The sequence below is a fragment of the Phlebotomus argentipes genome, unplaced genomic scaffold (assembly GCF_947086385.1).
Source record: "Phlebotomus argentipes unplaced genomic scaffold, Phlebotomus argentipes genome assembly scaffold_4, whole genome shotgun sequence".
In the NCBI taxonomy this organism is placed as follows: domain Eukaryota; kingdom Metazoa; phylum Arthropoda; class Insecta; order Diptera; family Psychodidae; genus Phlebotomus; species Phlebotomus argentipes.
Genome location: NW_026776174.1, coordinates 5,170,371 through 5,186,524, shown reverse-complemented (window position 1 = coordinate 5,186,524; position 16,154 = coordinate 5,170,371). Strand labels below are relative to the sequence as shown.

At 47.0% G+C, this 16,154-nt stretch overlaps 6 protein-coding genes across 8 annotated transcripts; 4 read left to right on the top strand and 2 right to left on the bottom strand.

The window, feature by feature from the left end:
- The first annotated feature begins 4 nt into the window (after positions 1-4).
- LOC132258543 (COP9 signalosome complex subunit 5) lies at positions 5-1,280 on the top strand. The gene is made up of 4 exons (XM_059755879.1): positions 5-216; positions 273-422; positions 478-733; positions 793-1,280. Exons 1-4 carry the CDS (start codon positions 91-93, stop codon positions 1,278-1,280), a joined length of 1,020 nt encoding a protein of 339 aa, XP_059611862.1. The 5' UTR covers positions 5-90.
- A 6-nt stretch (positions 1,281-1,286) lies between these two features.
- LOC132258542 (nitric oxide-associated protein 1) lies at positions 1,287-3,404 on the bottom strand. The gene is made up of 2 exons (XM_059755878.1): positions 1,756-3,404; positions 1,287-1,692 (listed from the first exon to the last, which is right to left on the bottom strand). Exons 1-2 carry the CDS (start codon positions 3,402-3,404, stop codon positions 1,296-1,298), a joined length of 2,046 nt encoding a protein of 681 aa, XP_059611861.1. The 3' UTR covers positions 1,287-1,295.
- LOC132258544 (glucoside xylosyltransferase 1-like) lies at positions 3,333-4,919 on the top strand. The gene is made up of 2 exons (XM_059755880.1): positions 3,333-4,052; positions 4,114-4,919. Exons 1-2 carry the CDS (start codon positions 3,366-3,368, stop codon positions 4,780-4,782), a joined length of 1,356 nt encoding a protein of 451 aa, XP_059611863.1. The 5' UTR covers positions 3,333-3,365; the 3' UTR covers positions 4,783-4,919.
- Positions 4,920-5,067: 148 nt separating this feature from the next.
- Positions 5,068-5,886, top strand: LOC132257993 (uncharacterized). The gene is made up of 2 exons (XM_059755081.1): positions 5,068-5,344; positions 5,411-5,886. Exons 1-2 carry the CDS (start codon positions 5,137-5,139, stop codon positions 5,884-5,886), a joined length of 684 nt encoding a protein of 227 aa, XP_059611064.1. The 5' UTR covers positions 5,068-5,136.
- A 175-nt stretch (positions 5,887-6,061) lies between these two features.
- LOC132258540 (HEAT repeat-containing protein 5B) lies at positions 6,062-13,378 on the bottom strand. Of its 2 annotated transcripts, XM_059755874.1 has the most exons (10): positions 13,239-13,378; positions 12,775-12,950; positions 12,498-12,709; positions 12,037-12,437; positions 10,766-11,975; positions 8,700-10,704; positions 6,748-8,629; positions 6,662-6,676; positions 6,359-6,504; positions 6,062-6,293 (listed from the first exon to the last, which is right to left on the bottom strand). In XM_059755874.1, the coding sequence occupies exons 2-10, from the start codon at positions 12,898-12,900 to the stop codon at positions 6,102-6,104; spliced, it is 6,189 nt and encodes a 2,062-aa protein (XP_059611857.1). In that variant the 5' UTR covers positions 12,901-12,950; positions 13,239-13,378; the 3' UTR covers positions 6,062-6,101. The 2 variants fall into 2 exon arrangements, with proteins under 2 accessions (XP_059611857.1, XP_059611858.1); XM_059755875.1 differs by lacking the exon at positions 6,662-6,676.
- A 276-nt stretch (positions 13,379-13,654) lies between these two features.
- LOC132257711 (SHC-transforming protein 1) lies at positions 13,655-16,147 on the top strand. 2 transcript variants are annotated; one of them, XM_059754730.1, is made up of 8 exons: positions 13,655-13,793; positions 13,976-14,126; positions 14,192-14,262; positions 14,327-14,713; positions 14,778-14,916; positions 15,272-15,416; positions 15,483-15,697; positions 15,776-16,147. In XM_059754730.1, exons 2-8 carry the CDS (start codon positions 14,019-14,021, stop codon positions 15,920-15,922), a joined length of 1,212 nt encoding a protein of 403 aa, XP_059610713.1. In that variant the 5' UTR covers positions 13,655-13,793; positions 13,976-14,018; the 3' UTR covers positions 15,923-16,147. The 2 variants fall into 2 exon arrangements, with proteins under 2 accessions (XP_059610713.1, XP_059610712.1); XM_059754729.1 differs by having other exon boundaries at positions 15,269-15,416.
- The last annotated feature ends 7 nt before the right edge of the window (positions 16,148-16,154 follow it).

Genomic DNA, 16,154 nt, shown 5'->3' with positions numbered 1-16,154 from the left:
CCTCTCGCGGCAATTCGATGAACTCAACTGTCAAGCATCAGTGTTGAATTTGGTCGTGCCTCTCTGATTGAAAATTTCGCAAAAATAGCCATGGCAGGACGAAGCAGCGATGTGGAAATGGCCCAGAAGACGTGGGAGTTGGAGAACAACATCGAAACACTGCCGGCATGTGATGAAATCTTCAAATACGACGCTCAACAGCAGCAACAAATTCAGGTAAACAAAGCACTTGTCAATTTAAAGCTGTTTTTCATATTCCCGGAATCCTTTAGGCTGCTCGTCCATGGGACAAAGATCCCCACTTCTTTAAGGACATCAAGATCTCAGCTCTGGCGCTCCTCAAGATGGTCATGCACGCCAGGTCAGGAGGAACTCTGGAAGTTATGGGCCTTCTTTTGGGAAAAGTCGAAGAGAACACAATGGTAAGACTGAAAAATTACGAGATTTCTGAGAATTCACGAGTTTTCTCCCTTACAGATCGTCATGGATGCCTTTGCACTTCCGGTGGAAGGAACAGAGACCCGTGTGAATGCTCAATCGCAGGCTTATGAGTACATGACGGCATACATCGAGTCGGCTAAAGAAGTGGGACGCCTTGAGAATGCCATTGGATGGTATCACAGTCATCCAGGCTACGGTTGCTGGCTGTCCGGCATCGATGTGTCCACACAGATGCTGAATCAGAACTTCCAGGAGCCTTTTGTTGCCATTGTGATCGATCACGTGAAGACAAGTACGCAATTTTTAGCAAAATTCTGCAGAAGTCTTTCCTAATATCTGTCTTGGTTTCAGTTTCAGCCGGAAAAGTCTGCCTAGGTGCTTTCCGGACGTATCCGAAGGGATACAAGCCGCCGAATGAGGAACCTTCGGAGTATCAAACGATCCCACTGAACAAGATCGAGGACTTTGGCGTGCACTGCAAGCAATATTACTCTCTGGAAGTAAGCTATTTCAAGTCGGCGCTGGACAGGAAGTTGCTGGATTCTCTGTGGAACAAGTACTGGGTGAACACGCTCGGCAGCTCAGGTCTGCTTAGCAATTCTGACTACACGACTGGCCAGATCTTCGATTTGTCCGAGAAGTTGGAGCAGAGCGAGGCGAGTCTTGGCAGAAGTCCATTCGTCGTCACGGGATCTGATCCGCACGAGAAGCGCACGGAGGACAGACTGTCTAAAGCAACGCGCGACTGCAGTCGATCGTCCATTGAGCTCATCCACGGACTGATGGCGCAAATAGCCAAAGATAAGCTCTTCAACACGGTGGGAGTGAAGCAGAAATAAGGATTCTCTAATGATTTATTGCTTAATGAAGGCTTTGCCAATTCTATATGCAAGACTTCCGCGTATTCTTTTCCCATGCAACCGAAATCCTTGGCTGAGCAGCGGAGGCGTTCGCAGGAAAACCCCCTCGCCGTCTGGAGACCACACCTTCAGCGCAATCTCGTCATCATTCGCATTCACGCCAACCCAGCCGATGGACGAGAAGACAATGTCGGTCACTGTGATCGCACTGCGCTCTCCAGTCACTCTGAATTCGCAGCCACACTGCAAGGATGGCCAGGCTTTTGATCTCTCAGACAAATTCTGAGGCACTTGCAGAGCATCTGTGGTGAGTAAATCCGCGTAAATTTCTTCGGCTTTGCTGGTGTGACACACCAAGATAGGAAGTCGCAACGATGAGTAGACAATCAACCTGAGAAGGGAATTGATTAGCTGGTGTAAAAAGTGTAGTTGAGCATTTTCAACGTTAACTCACCGGATCGGCTGCCGTCCTGCCATGAAATCGATTCTTCCAATGCCGGCCAGGAAGAGAGACATGCCGGGTTTGATGAAAAACGTCCGTGGGCGCAGCATTGTCTTGGGGAGAGCCATCAAGATCTCTTCGATGTTGAGTTTGTGATGTATTTGGGCGGTCAGAATGATTCCGGGTGTATCATAGCACCATTTTCCATCCCGGTAGGTTGGGCTGTCCTCATTCAGCCCTTGCGACTGGACATTTGACCCACCCATGGCGAAGGAGTCGCGAACCTCCTGCGGATCGGGCTTAAACGACTGCCCAATGTGCCCTATGAGTGTGGCGTGTTCCACACTTCCCGTCTTGTTGGCTTGGATGCGCCGCAATTTCTCCTCTTGTCCCTTGGCGTATCGCTCTGAGATGATGCGCTGCGTCCGCACGTAGAGCCTGTAGTCTGACGGCCTCATAATGGGGAACTTGAGGAGGCGTATAGTGGTTCCTGGCCACGGAGAGGCGGTTGCTCTCTTCACGAGATCTTGCGCCTGCACTTTGCAGTAGTCAGAACGCAGGAGGGCGTTGAAGAGGGAACTCTTGCCCACGTTCGTCGCTCCAATCAGATAAACATCTCCGCGATAGCCCCATTTGTTGTGCAGCTGCGTGATCAGCTCCTCCACGCCGAATCCTGTGGTGGCGGATATTAGAGCCACGTGCTTTATGTTCTCCTCCTGGATGCCCTTCTTCAGCACCTCGTCAACGAGGCGGTCTTTGATGTTGTCCAAGTATCCGCGACAGTCTTTGGGGATGAGATCCACCTTGTTGCCCACGATGAAGAGAGGCCTTTTCTCGCCGATCACTTTGTGCACGTCTGCCCACACGGAAGAAGGAAAGTCTAGGAGATCCACTATTAGGATCCCGAGACCGGGCTTGTGGGCAATCGAGGAGACTATCTCCAGGTATTCATCGGGATGGACACTCACGTTGAGCGCAGTGTTGTAGTTCTTAAGGAAGTGGCATCGCTGGCAAATCATCGTCTGCAATTCTGCGATATTGCGTTTCTTAAAGATTTCACTGGGAAGGTAACCGGGGAGACTGGGCTCTGCACACTGAAGCTGTGCACCACATCCGCTGCACGGCACCTTGGAAATAGGAACAGAAGGATCAGGTGTGCCGTACTTTACATCAGTATTCTCATCTTCGTCGAAATACTCATAATCCTGCAGCCAGTTCGGTTGTTTCTTCTCTGACACCTCCTCTCTAAACTTGCGCATCTCCTGCGTCCTCAGGGACGTCAGGAATTCCTCATCTTCCTTTGAGAATGTGATCTTGTTGTTTCCTGGAGCTGTGACTTCCTCGTAATTTTCCCGGTCTTCTGGTGAACTTACGTACTTGAGCGCCAGGGGAAATGCCTTCACCTTGCCACTGTCCAAATGCATTTTTCTCTCCTTGCTTTTGATCATGTTTTGAAGAGCCCGGCCTCTCTTGAAGCCCAGTTTCAGGAAGTGATCTTCCATATAAGAGCTGAACAGAATATCATTTTCATGCTTCTGAAATACCTCAGAGACTCGCTTATTCACTGGTTTCCTTAAAAATGTCACCACCGTCGAGGTACACTTGGTATCGATGAGGAACAGATGCCTCAATCGCAGGAAATTCCTACTTTTGCAAAACATCTTCTCGCATGGATGCGTGAAAAACACCGCAAAACACGCGTGATTTTGACACCTTGCATTGTGGCGCCGTCTCTGAGAAATTGCAGCAATCGCGAAAATGTAAACAAACCACGAAAGCAAAAAAGAGTACAAAAGGTATTTTCCAACTCATCTGATGGCAGAATCTCTGTAAAATGTACCGTGAAATCTGTGTTGTGTCGTCTTTTTGAAAATAGCTCGTCTGTAGATATGAAAATCACAAGACGGCGAGTGTTGATGTACACTTTGTACGGGCTTGTGATACTCACTTTGTTGTTTTGGCTGTACAAATGGTCTCAGGATGATCCTGGACACTTGAATCCTTCGCAGCGAAGGCACTCGAAGGAGGAGATCACAATTGCTGTTGTGACATGTGGATCGAGGCTCCACGAGACGCTGAACATGTTGAAATCCGTGTTGCTGTTCAACACTGAAGAGTTGCCGCTCAAGTTTGTCATCATCACCGAAGATGATCTGATGCAGAGCTTCTCAGAGAAGCTGAGCGACTGGAAGGAGATGCTGAAGGACAGCTTTAGTTTCCAACTCATGACACTTATATTTCCGGAGAAGAATCGTGAAGAGTGGATCAATTTATTCAAGCCTTGCGCTGCTCAGCGGCTTTTTCTGCCCGTAAGTCACTTTAGAAAGTTCAGAATTTCTGAGATGTTGAGCGATTATATTCTTTTTCCAGAGCCTCCTTAGTCACATCGACTCCGTTCTCTATGTGGACACAGACACCCTCTTCCTGTCCTCCGTAGTGGACGCTTGGAAAATGTTCCGGCAGTTCAATGAGAGCCAAATTGTGGGTCTCTCGCCTGAACATGAGGACAGTAGTGTTGGCTGGTACAATCGCTTCGCCAGGCATCCTTTCTACGGTCCGCTGGGACTCAATTCCGGCGTGATGCTCATGAATCTCACGCGAATGCGCGCTTTTGAATGGGAGCAAAAGATCCTACCCATCTATAAAGAGTACCGAACGAAAATCACCTGGGGAGACCAAGATCTCATCAACATCCTCTTCCATTTCCATCCGGAGAAGCTGTATGTCTTCCCGTGTGAGTGGAACTACCGTCCTGACCACTGCATGTACATGAGCGTTTGCAAGGCGCCGAGCGGCGTAAGAATTGTCCATGGGAATCGAGGGTACTTTCACTCTGAGAAGCAACCGGCTTTCCGGGAGATTTTCGCGGCTGTTGAGGAATATCAAATAGGCTCGGATCCTTACAGACACTTTCTATTGCCGCTGATTGTGCGGTTTAAGGACATCTCCGTTGCCAATTCCAACTGCGGAAAAGTCACGGACAAATTTCTCTACAAAGCTAAGCAGATGTTCAAGGATAATTTCTATAATTACGATTAGATTTCGAGGTGTTGTGATAAAGGCTGGAAAATTTAAGTACCATCAAACTTGCCATAGGAAAAAGAAGCAGCAGTATTTTTTGTCATATTTTACTTTGTACTTTTTGTAAGTCTTTGTCATGTGCCTTTTTTCAATATAGAACAATATAATTTTAGTTGGCTGGTGTTTTTCTGTTGTAAAGTTAATTGGACTCATGGTGATGATCGTTGGATTTGAACTTATTCACCACTCCAGGTGGCGCTGCGACGTTTATGGGTGTCAAAATCAAAGATCGTTGATGTGATTGATGTAAACAAGAGGAATTTTCACAATTTTCTTCATAAATAAGATAAATAATTATTGGAGAAAGCAACAATGCCTTTTCACGAGATTAGTGCCAAAACTTCGTTCGTGGAAGATGTGGAATTACATCAAATGCAAGTGAAATACTGCAAAATGCGGATTATTCTCAACATCCTCAAAGAATCTTCGAAGAATTCAATGATTTCATCTAACAAAACCCTGAAAAATTATTTTCTCCTGGATTTTCTACCTAAAATTCATCCTTGTGTGACGCTACCAAGTAAGATTGCAAAGACTATTGAAGACAAGTTATTAAAATTCTACAAAATCGCCTTGATTCTTACAGAACAAATAAGAGAGCGAATTTCGACGCTTCCTGCAAAGGAATGCTTGATCCTCAGGAATCATGTTCACCAGCAAATTCCTGTTATCTGCGAACCGCTGCTAAAAGTCAGCAGATCAACACTGAAACAACATCCCGAGATCTTTGATAAGTCTTTCACGCACGTGGAATTGATCGACAGTCTGGTAGAAAGGAGACGAGCAACGATTTCCTCTCTACTGGAGGCCAAGAAAAGAAAATTACATCTCCTGATGCAACTCATTGAGAGACGCCTGGCTCCAGGAAACGTGACTGATCTGGAGACGATGCTCCTGAAGTTCCAGATGAGAGAGCAGAAAGTCATCGGAATGGACAAGTCGATTTTGCAATCGATGGAAACTGAAGAATCTCAGGCATTGGCGGCTTATCGGGAAATTGAAAAGCATCTTGACGAATTGCTGCACTCGAGAGGATTAGCCATTAACTATTTGTCACAGTAAAACTTTATTGTAAGTATTCTCTCTACTTTCAACAATTGTTCTAGTAAAATTTCCAGCACAGAATTATACAAAGCTTCATTACTGCAGAGAACATTGTTAATTTTCTCTATATTGAAACAGGATAAATATGTTATCATTCCACACAAACTCTCTCTCTCTCTCTCTTTCTTCAATCACTAAACACAACTTGACATCACATTTCTTTCCTTCCGCATTCACGTAAAGTTACTAAAGTCAGTTTTCAGTTGAATCGACGGTTTCTGCAGAACAGTCATCTTTGATGCTGAATTTTCAATATCATTCTTGCTCTTCTGCTGATTGCCTCCACTCGTTTGTGTGCTGTTGCGAATTGCAGTCTCTAGGCGTGTCCTTAGGCCTGAATTTTGTGACATGAGACTCTTGAATTCCTGCGAAAGTGCAAAATGCATGGATTAGAAATCGGAAATTATTACTTTGAACGAGATTCTCTCACCTGTGGATACTTTGGGCCTATTTTCTTCAGCCACTGCAAAGAGTTTTCATGCAGCTGAACGCATTGCTTGCTGCTCACGCTAATTTTGTACGGATCCAAGAGGAAACTGATCAGGACAGGAACAAGAATCGCGAGCATTTGGCTTCCTGTGAGGAGAAACAGCAAGATTTTAGTACGAGTCTTCAACTATAAAAAGCCTTTATCATCAAGCAAACAATTTCTTTGGAGAAAGATTCAAGTTCATTGGAATTTTTCATAGCAAGTCCCTCCCATTCAGATTCACAAGTTTCTGAACAATTGTACCTTGATAGAGATCTCCTGATAGCCAGAATAGAACAGATATCGCAGTGTTTAGTCAAATTCTTCTCACTAGAATGGTAAATACTCACTTTTGCTGGGCTCTGCGAGCATTATGAGAGCCTCAACAGTTGTAATGCTCTCCAGAACCAGCGACAATTCAGTGTCAGTCTTCATGTTCTTCACACTCTCAGCGTACAAGTTCTGAATGATGCGCGGCGCCAAAGCGTGAATGTAGGGCGTGCCGACGGTGAGATCGGCGTTGGTGAAGATCGAGCGCAGCGTCTGAATGCACTTGACGCGCACCACTTGATGGTCACTCTGCAGACACTGATGGAAGTGATTGATACACGGATACTGCAGACCCGGCACGGCGATGTACTTTGCGGGAAGATTGAGTATAAACACCGCGATGGCGAGCATCATTGTGACTTCGTCCAGCTTCGTCTCCTCGCAGCCCGTCTTCATCATATCGATCAGGCGATCGAGAGCGCTCTGCATCAATTGACACCACTGCTCGCTCGTGGCCTCATGCGTGGCATACTTGTCCACGGCCACGGACTTGAGACACTTCAGAGTGGCCTGAATTGTTGGGGAATTGGCCAGGATTGTGCTGTCGCTGATAGATTTTGTGGCGATCTCCTTAATGATGGTCGTTGTGAGATAGAGAATTGTCGGTAGGATCGACAATGCCGCGTCCGGAGAGCAGAGTTGCGTCAGCGACTCCAGACACTGAATAGCCGCCGAGATAAGAATGCCACTGTCTTGACTGATCTTGTACACACCATTAGATGTGCTGCCCCACTGCTTCTGCATTTGCTCGACAGTTAATCTGGCAGATTGCATGGGATTCATCGTGGGAATCTGGCGCACAAACAGGCAGTAACACACCTCAAGAACAGCGTAAATGTGCGACTTTCCAGGAACAATCTTGTCATCTGTCTCCTCAGCTTCGCTGTTATCCGTCACAGCGTTCTGCTCTGACCACATTTTGGCCGCCTCAAGTGTCTGCTTCAGGATCTCCATGCACAGCAGCTGCACTTCAATGGAATCTCGCGTGAGGATGGATCTGTGCAGCACATTACACAGCTCAATATTCAGCGAATTGACCTTCATGAGTTGTTCTCTAGCCCACACAGAGTCGAACACTGTGCTCAGCGACTGGAGACACGAGATGACATTCTCGTCCTTCTCACTCGATCTCGTACTGCACAGTGCTTCCATGCAGATCCCGAAGATCATGTGAAATCTATCCGCACTCACGCTTCCATGGCTGATCACTGAAGAGTTGTTGTTGTCCGAATTTCTGCCATCATCACTCGACGCCACGTTGTCATTACTCGTCTGAGTATCCTTGTGCAGTGCGAATCCCTCTGCGTTGAGCCACAGCGAGGCGGCGTACAGAATCGGTGGCCACGATGCCATGTAGTGCGGCTTGGAAGAATTCATAGTGTCTGTCGTGTAGAAAGCGCCCCCATCGTGAGGCAATTGACTGGAGAATTCACTGGGAAGAAGGAGTAGCGCGTGATCCTTCAACGCTGCTAACCAGTGATGCGAAAGATCACTCAATTCCGGCCGCACTAGAGCCAGCAGACTCTCTCCACTGCTCTCAAAGTTTCCAAATTCACCAGCTTCGTCATCACGATCGAAGCTCTGCGACATTGACAGCTTTTTCAGCAGCACACTAGCTGGTGCCGATCCATTTCCCACCATCGCCACGATGTACACCTCAGCCCACGCCTTCAGAATGCTCAACTTCTCCAGCGTGGCCATGCTCTCATTGTACAGCTGAGAGCTGCTTGTCTTGCTGCTCAACTTGCTGAGACTGGACACAAGAAGCTGATGCACCCGACGCAGGTCATTCATGTCGCGCGCCACGCCTGAGCCAATCCAAGTGGAACAGACTTCACAAGCGGCTGCTGTGACGTGAGACGGAGTATCCTGGGCAAAGGCTGGTCGAAGAGCAGCGCCCACCTGTTTGAGAAGAGATAAATATAGTTAGGATTGCAGACAAGCATCAATTAGACATTTGTGAGTGTCTCACCTGTGCTTGGAACTGCTCCAATAGCAAATGCCCAGGAAATTCTGGCTCAGGCACTCTTGCGAATTTGTCAATCACCTCCTGAAGTGTCTTCAGTCCAGCCAGACGCAATTGATCGGAATCACTCGTGGCCGCCATGAAAGCCATCCTGATGAGGTCGGACAAGTGAAGAACCAGATAATCTCCCTTGGACTTAGTCAATTGAATCTCCTTGGCCAGATGCAGATCAAAATGCGCCGCATGTGCATTCTCACACGAGGATATTATCTTCTGCACGCACTCAGCCGCGAAGACGCGTGTTGGCCAACGAGGTTGAATAGCGGGATGCGTGGTTGTGTCCTCAGCATGATACTGATCCATGTCGTCCTCATCATCAGCCTCGTCGGCGAGATTGGAGGAGTCTTTGCCTGTCGCCTCATCAGCAGCACTGAAATCCGTGGCGACTGTCAGCACGTTCTTGCACAAACTCAGCCATTGGGAGAGATTATCCGCCGCCAACATCTGGAGCATCGAAGTGAGCGTGTCATGAATGTTCTTTATCATCTGCGGATCTGTCTCAGTGTCAAGCATGCTGAAGAGATAGCCAGGCAAACCATTCTCCGAAATGGACTGTTCGACTTCCTCAGTGGGAACAATTGCCAGGGCGTGATCACACACTTCTTTCGCCTCTCTTTGAGTCAATTGCCGCAGACACGACACTGCAGCCTTCCTTAGCATCAGATAATCACTTGACAGCGTCCGACAGAGAGTCGGAACAAGATTGGAGAGATTCACATGGCGAGGCGCGAAGAGATGCAACTGCTGAAGGCATTCTGTGGCCTCGGCCTGCACAAAAGGATCGCTGTGAGCATGCATAATTGCGCAGGCACACAAGAAGGATGATCTGGCAGCACAGATTGACGCTGCATTGCCCTGCAATTCGGGGCCTATTGTTGTGATAAGTGCACTGAGAACGCGTCCGATGCACTGATGGACATCCATGTGAGTCTGTGGAACACTGAGAAGGAGTTTCAGGCACAGCGACAACGATGGTTCAACATAGCCTCGGAACATGGGCCCGCCAGAGTCTGCGATCAGTGACAGTGCGTAAAGAGACCATACTTGCACCACAGGTGAGCTTCCGTCCTGTGCCAGTGCCAATAAGATGGACACACTCGTGTTGAGGTGCTGCGAAGATCCCATTCCACCAACGTATCTGTGCAGACAGCCCAGAGCCAGCGAGTGTCCTGTGCGAGTCACGACATCTCTAGCTGACTTCAGTCTATCGAAGCTAGTCTGCGCCAATTCTGCCGTGAATCTCGAGTCGCCAACGACCTGAGCGATGCGTCCCAGCGCCTCACCAGCGGCGCATCTCAGCACAGAATTTGTGCTGACAAGAGACGCTATGATCAGATTTGTTGCACTCTTCTTCACATCCTCCTGGCCAATGTTGCACTTTGTCTCTGTCAATCCTTTCAGTCCGCTCAACAAAGCAGTGAAAATGTTCATCTGCACAGCCTCTTGTCGTGTTGTCTTTGCGTGCTTTATACACTCAGCGAAGTGATCCAGCATCTGCAATCGATGCTTGTTGGCCACTTTGGGGAAGATGAGGCCGAAGAGAGTGACCGACGTGTCAATTACCGTCACGCCGAGCGGCAGAGGTCCAGGACAAAATTCTGTCTTCGGCAGAGGGCGATAGAGAGAGCAAGGATCGTGCTCCAGAGCTCCAGATCCCGCAGCGCTGTTGGCTTCCAGCTGATCCTCAATTGTGTGGTGATCTGTGTCTTGCAGCCACGAACCGAGGATGATGGAGTCGTCAGCGTGGCACAGTGCCTTGAGGAGTGAAGTTGTGGTATTGGCTGGATTTTCGGCCAGTGTAAACTCTGCCACCAGCATTCTCAGCAGATGCGTGTAGGAAGACTCCAAGGCATTCGCCGGCAGGAGCGTAAGTGTTTCGTAGAGACGCAGACGAACGATCGCCGCGGGCGCCTTCAATTGTTGGCCATAAGTTTTCAACACGGAAGAAATGCTAAAAAGGAAAATTTCGCTAAATATCGAGAGAAGAATCGGAAAATCTTGCAACTACTTACTTGACCAACATTTCTACAGCATTCTTAATGGAAGTGTGGAGTCTTCGTGTGTTGTCGTCAGTCATGAGGAGTTCAGGACAGTGCAGTAGGAAGCTGTGCATGACTGACAGAGCTCCAGCTCGACCTTCGAGAGTCACTTGCCACGTGAAAGCGTCGCCTCGTGCCTTCTCACTCTCCAATTCATTCTCAGATTTCGGGAAGGAATTCCGCCACAGAAGACGCACTCTGGGCAGCACGCCCTTTACCACAGGTGCTCCCAGCGTCATAATGGCTCCAATCAACAGCCACCCAGCTTGAGTCCTGGCCAGCGACAAGCGACTATTCTGACTGGCGGTCCTCAATAGCTCTTCGGCGGTGTTGAAGACGACTTTTCCCTTCGTGTGAGGAATTCCCAGCGGAGAAAAGCGCACGCTGCCCAGAACGGCGGCCAGAGCACTGCTGTAGCCCGAAATTGCCTCAGGAGACGATCTCATGTTCTCCATTGCGTCAATGAAGCGATCGATGAGTGGCGTTATTTGACTAGGCACGGCCACACAGATGCATCTCAAACACCACGCGGCCGCCAGTCGAGCAGCCAGACAAGGGTGAATAAGCACAGCGCAAGTGGCGTCCACAAAATTCAGGTGCTGATCGTTCAGTAGGTTTTGCGCTGTTGTTCCCAGAATCAAAACTAAACTGCCCAGCTCTTGCAGAGCACAGACCAGCAAATGTTGACTGAACAGTGTTTCCTGATTGGAATCCTTCGCATTCTCCGGATTGAAGTCAATGGTGTTCATTTGCTTCGCCACAATCTGCACGAGCTCCTTGCACGTGGACATTTGCACCTTCTCGCCAATCATTTTGCCCACAACAGACCGCAAGATGAAGTTGATACACTTGCGTGAATATACAGCATCGACGTGCGATGACGCCGCCTTGGGATTTGCCACCAGATCGAGAATGTGTGTGAGGAACTTCTGTAAATTCCTCTCCAGCCAAACGCTACCCATTTGTTGTACCAAAACAACATAGGCATGCGTGACTCCGACTCGCACTTCGCGATTAACCGCCGTTGTGCCCTTTATCATCTCGCCAGTGCCTTTGAGGAAGGAAACGCCTCCACGCAGAAAGCCAGACATTAGAACACCCAAAGCCTCGTCCAGTGATATCGAGCGCACGACTTTCGCAGTGTTGAGATTCGCCACTGTTTTGTCAGCTTGTTGCGTCATTGCTGGAAGTGAGAAGAGCTTGTAAGACTCTCTCGGATTACACATCAACTATGAATTCCTTACCTATAAGAATGCCCAGGAGTTTCGCAATTGAACATCGCACTTCGTAGTTACTGCCCTCGAAGCCGCGGAAGCAAAGTGTGGCCAAACTCTCCAGTTCAGTGGTGTAGAGGAAAGGTGTGTGCTTCACCATTTCAATGAGACACTTTGCCGCCGCCACGCGAACAGCCATCACTCGATCAGTCAAGCAATGTCTCGTCGCCTTGTAGATATCCTTGTGAACATTAGAGATTGCAGTTCCCATTCCTGCGCACACCTTCTCCAATGTCACCATTATCTCAATTCGCGTTTGTGACTCTGCATTCTTAAGCGATCTAATCAGGATTTGAACAGTCTCTTCGTATGATCTCCCCATCATTCGTCCCAGCTTCTCGTACATGCTTCCAACACAAGTTATTGCAGCCCTGCAGTGAGAAAACAGAAATCTTACAGCATGCTCCTGCAGGAGCAAAAGGAATTCTTACAGTCTCGTTGGAAGGAAACTCGGTGAGTCGTCCCTATTCTTTAGAATATCGTTGCACTTGTTCACAGTATCAAACAGGAGAAATGTGTCTCCGACAGAGAAGAGCGTGGCCAGACATTGTGCGATGAGTTTCCTGGTCGGTGGGCCAGGAGAGCTCTGAATATGGGTCAGAAGCTGCTCCACAAGTTTGTTTTGACACTCTTTTATATCATTCTGTAAGGAAACACCGAACAATTAAAGCACATTCCGCAGAATCACCCTAATTTTGGCGGTTTCACCTTCTGGGCAGCCACCAGAACTTTGTCCAGGAAGCGGAGCCACTCAAACACGAACAACGGACGCTTTTGTTCGGGAATTTGATTGAGGGCTTCCTCGTTGAGAGTTAAACTGTGCGACATTTCCATTGCAACTTCTTATGATTCACTGGAATCGCGAGGAAAATGCAGAAATATAGCTGAAAGTAGAAAACAGAAGAAAACATTGGAGAGAAATTGTGTGTAAAAACACCCGCCGTCACTGCTCAATTCATGCGCTAACAAAGTCTTTCTCTCGCCTGAAATTTGCATGAGAGATACAATTTTTCATAGTCCAGTGATTCATTTAGTACGTGGAAATGAGAATTTGCCCAAATGTAATTAGATTTAATTGATCGTGTGGCATTTTTTGGCTGTGCCATTGGACAATCACGACGGTGGTCAGTTTAGGACGGAAAGTCACATTAGCGCCCCAGCTTTGCATTTACCTTGACCGGAAATGGTTTCTAGAGGAATTGCAGAGTGGAAAGAATTGTATTATTTAGGTGGAAACATCTTTTTTAACACTACTTTTGGAATCAATAAACTCTTCACTGCACAGAAAATTTCACACACCTACAATGACGTCCAGCCCAGTGTGAATGGAACTGATTTCGAAGAAATCAGAAGACTGACGCGTACTAATAATGAAGGCATATAATCAATTAGAATTATTTTGATTCAATATTTTTCTTATATGCTTAATTGCAATTGTGTAATAAGTTCACATGGGGTTCTTCGGTTGTTCTCATTCACGATGAATTTCCTTAGAGTTTCAAGTTTGAACTCTGCAGAGTATTTTTTAGTCATGAAGCTCTCTTTGCAAAGAGTCATTCAGTCGGGTTGTTCGAAAACAGAACGTCAATAAAGTAGTCCGAAAAACAATGACGTAGGTGGTTTTTGCTCTCACTGCAAAGGCAATCAGAAGTGCTCAAGGAATGTAGTGCAAGGCAAATAAAACAGCCAAAATCCCAATGAAAACACCATCGGAGGGCAAATATTAGGTAAGATTTGGACAAATGAACACCTAAATTGGCGTGTGTGCTGTGCAGTGATGTCGCAAAGTGTGTGAGATGTGTTGAGGGCATCCATTGATTTTGTGCAGCATTGCACACAAATTGTTGACATCTTTACATTGAGTCAATAAACGGGAGTGATTCACCCAATTTCATTGTTCTGGTTCCAGGATTCATCGTGTGCTTGTGCGGAGAATGAAATAAGACAGCGCGATGCCTCGAAATTACGAAGCTTCCGGGGAGTTCTCCAAGTCATCCCGCACTTGGCTTCACAATGAGCAGGCTCTGCTCAGTGAGGAAGGAGTGACATTCAATGTCCGGGTGCGTATTTCCTCTGCTCTTCAGCCATAGACTTCCTCTGTGCTGAGCTTTCCCTTCTTTTGCAGTACATCGGATGTTTAGAAATCAAGACATCGATGAAAACATTGGAATTCACGACACGATCGCAAGTGGCCAAGTATGAAAAGCTCCCAGAGTTGGTCAGGATCGATGACCTCAGAGTCATACTTACTTTCTTGCAGAGAATGCATCAATCGCGTGTGCGAGGCGGCAGGACTGAAGGCATCGCGGAAGAGGCGCGTGGACAAGAAGATCATCCAGTGCATCTCGGAGAAGCCCATCATGGAGAATGCGGGCGCCAATGTCACTCTCACAGTGTCCAGTAAATTCCTGTCGCTGGTCAACATCGACACGGGTGACATCATAGCCAACAATGACATGCCCAGAATCTCATTCGCGTCCGGCGGCGACACAGACACGCTGGACTTTGTTGCCTACGTGGCCAAGGATCTGAAGGACTGGCGAGCATGCTATGTGCTCGAATGCGGCGGTGGACAAGCCCAGGATTTGATTGCCACGATTGGTCAGGCTTTCGAGTTGCGCTACAAGGAGTTCTTCAACAAACCACAGTAATTCAAATTGACTTTTGCCATGCAATGCTTGAAAATTACCAAAATTTCGCCTGTTTTACAGAGAATACAAGAACGTAAAGGATTCTCCGTACAATTTGCGGTGTGATAAAGACTACTACAATGATTTACCTGGGAAAGTTCCGCCGGATTTGCTCTTTGACGGTGATTTGGCGCAATCTCTGTCGCATTTAAATGTTAAGGTGAGGAGAATTCATTGATTTTCCATGCGGAATCAAAACCGAATGAGCGACAGTTTCAAGGGGAAAGTCTCAAGTATTGCATATGATTCAAGTGAATCTAAATTCCCGAAGTTATTATTATTTTAACATACTGCTGAAGAATTATTTAAGCACCTTATAAAAACTGTACAATAACTTATCTGGCATTTCAGCTTGAAAATTTACGTGTTTGACTTGCAAGCAAAACAAGCCTCTGACCTCTTTAACCTATTTGAACTATTCGAAACAGAATTCCATACGAAATTACCATATTTTTTCCATTTTGGAAAGGTCTGTGATTGAATTTACATTGTATTTCATTAATTTTTTTTAGCAGACATCTCATGATCGCATGAGCACAAATTTAATAGATTTGAATAGTCCAACACTGGAGCATGACTATGTCAATGAGAATCGACAGGCTGGAGCTTCAGAGGCCACAGCGAGTACTTCATTCCAAACACGCGATCTCTTCGATATGCGTAAGTCCCGAAGGAGTTGCGAAACACGCAGAGAAACCTTATGATTGCGTCTTTTATGCCTTGCAGAGCCATTCTCGCTGTCTGCCGAGGTGCAGAGGTCGCAGCTGATCACAGAATCGTGGTTCCATGGCGCGATAAGCAGACCTGTCTCGGAGAATCTGCTCAAGAGCGATGGGGATTTCCTGGTGAGGGAATCTCAGGGCACGCCAGGGCAGTATGTTCTCACTGGAATGCAGTCTGCGTCGCCCAAGCATCTTCTACTTATCGATCCCGAAGGAGTTGTGAGTACTTTTCATTGATTCTGACAGTCCATGAGAGATTTCACATCCTTTAACACACACTTTGCTTTTGCCCACAAGGTCCGGACGAAGGATCGTATCTTTGAGAGCATCAGCCATCTCATAAACTACCACTGGACAAATTCCCTGCCCATTATATCTGCAGAGAGTGCGCTAGTCTTGCGAACACCAATTCTGCGAACATACGAGCTGAAAGTGACAAAGTAATTCAATTCTTAGACGTAATATTTGCTCCAAGAATGTATTTTTCTCCTCATAGAACAAAAAAGAATCATCTATATATCCAAATATTATTAAAGAAAAAAATGCACTAATTATTCCTGATTAGAGAGAGAAAAGATAAAGAGATGTTATAAAGAAGATATTTTATTAGGAAAAGTAAAAATCAAAATGTAATTTCAAAGTGTAAATGAATATACAGATTTAACTTCACGCGTGG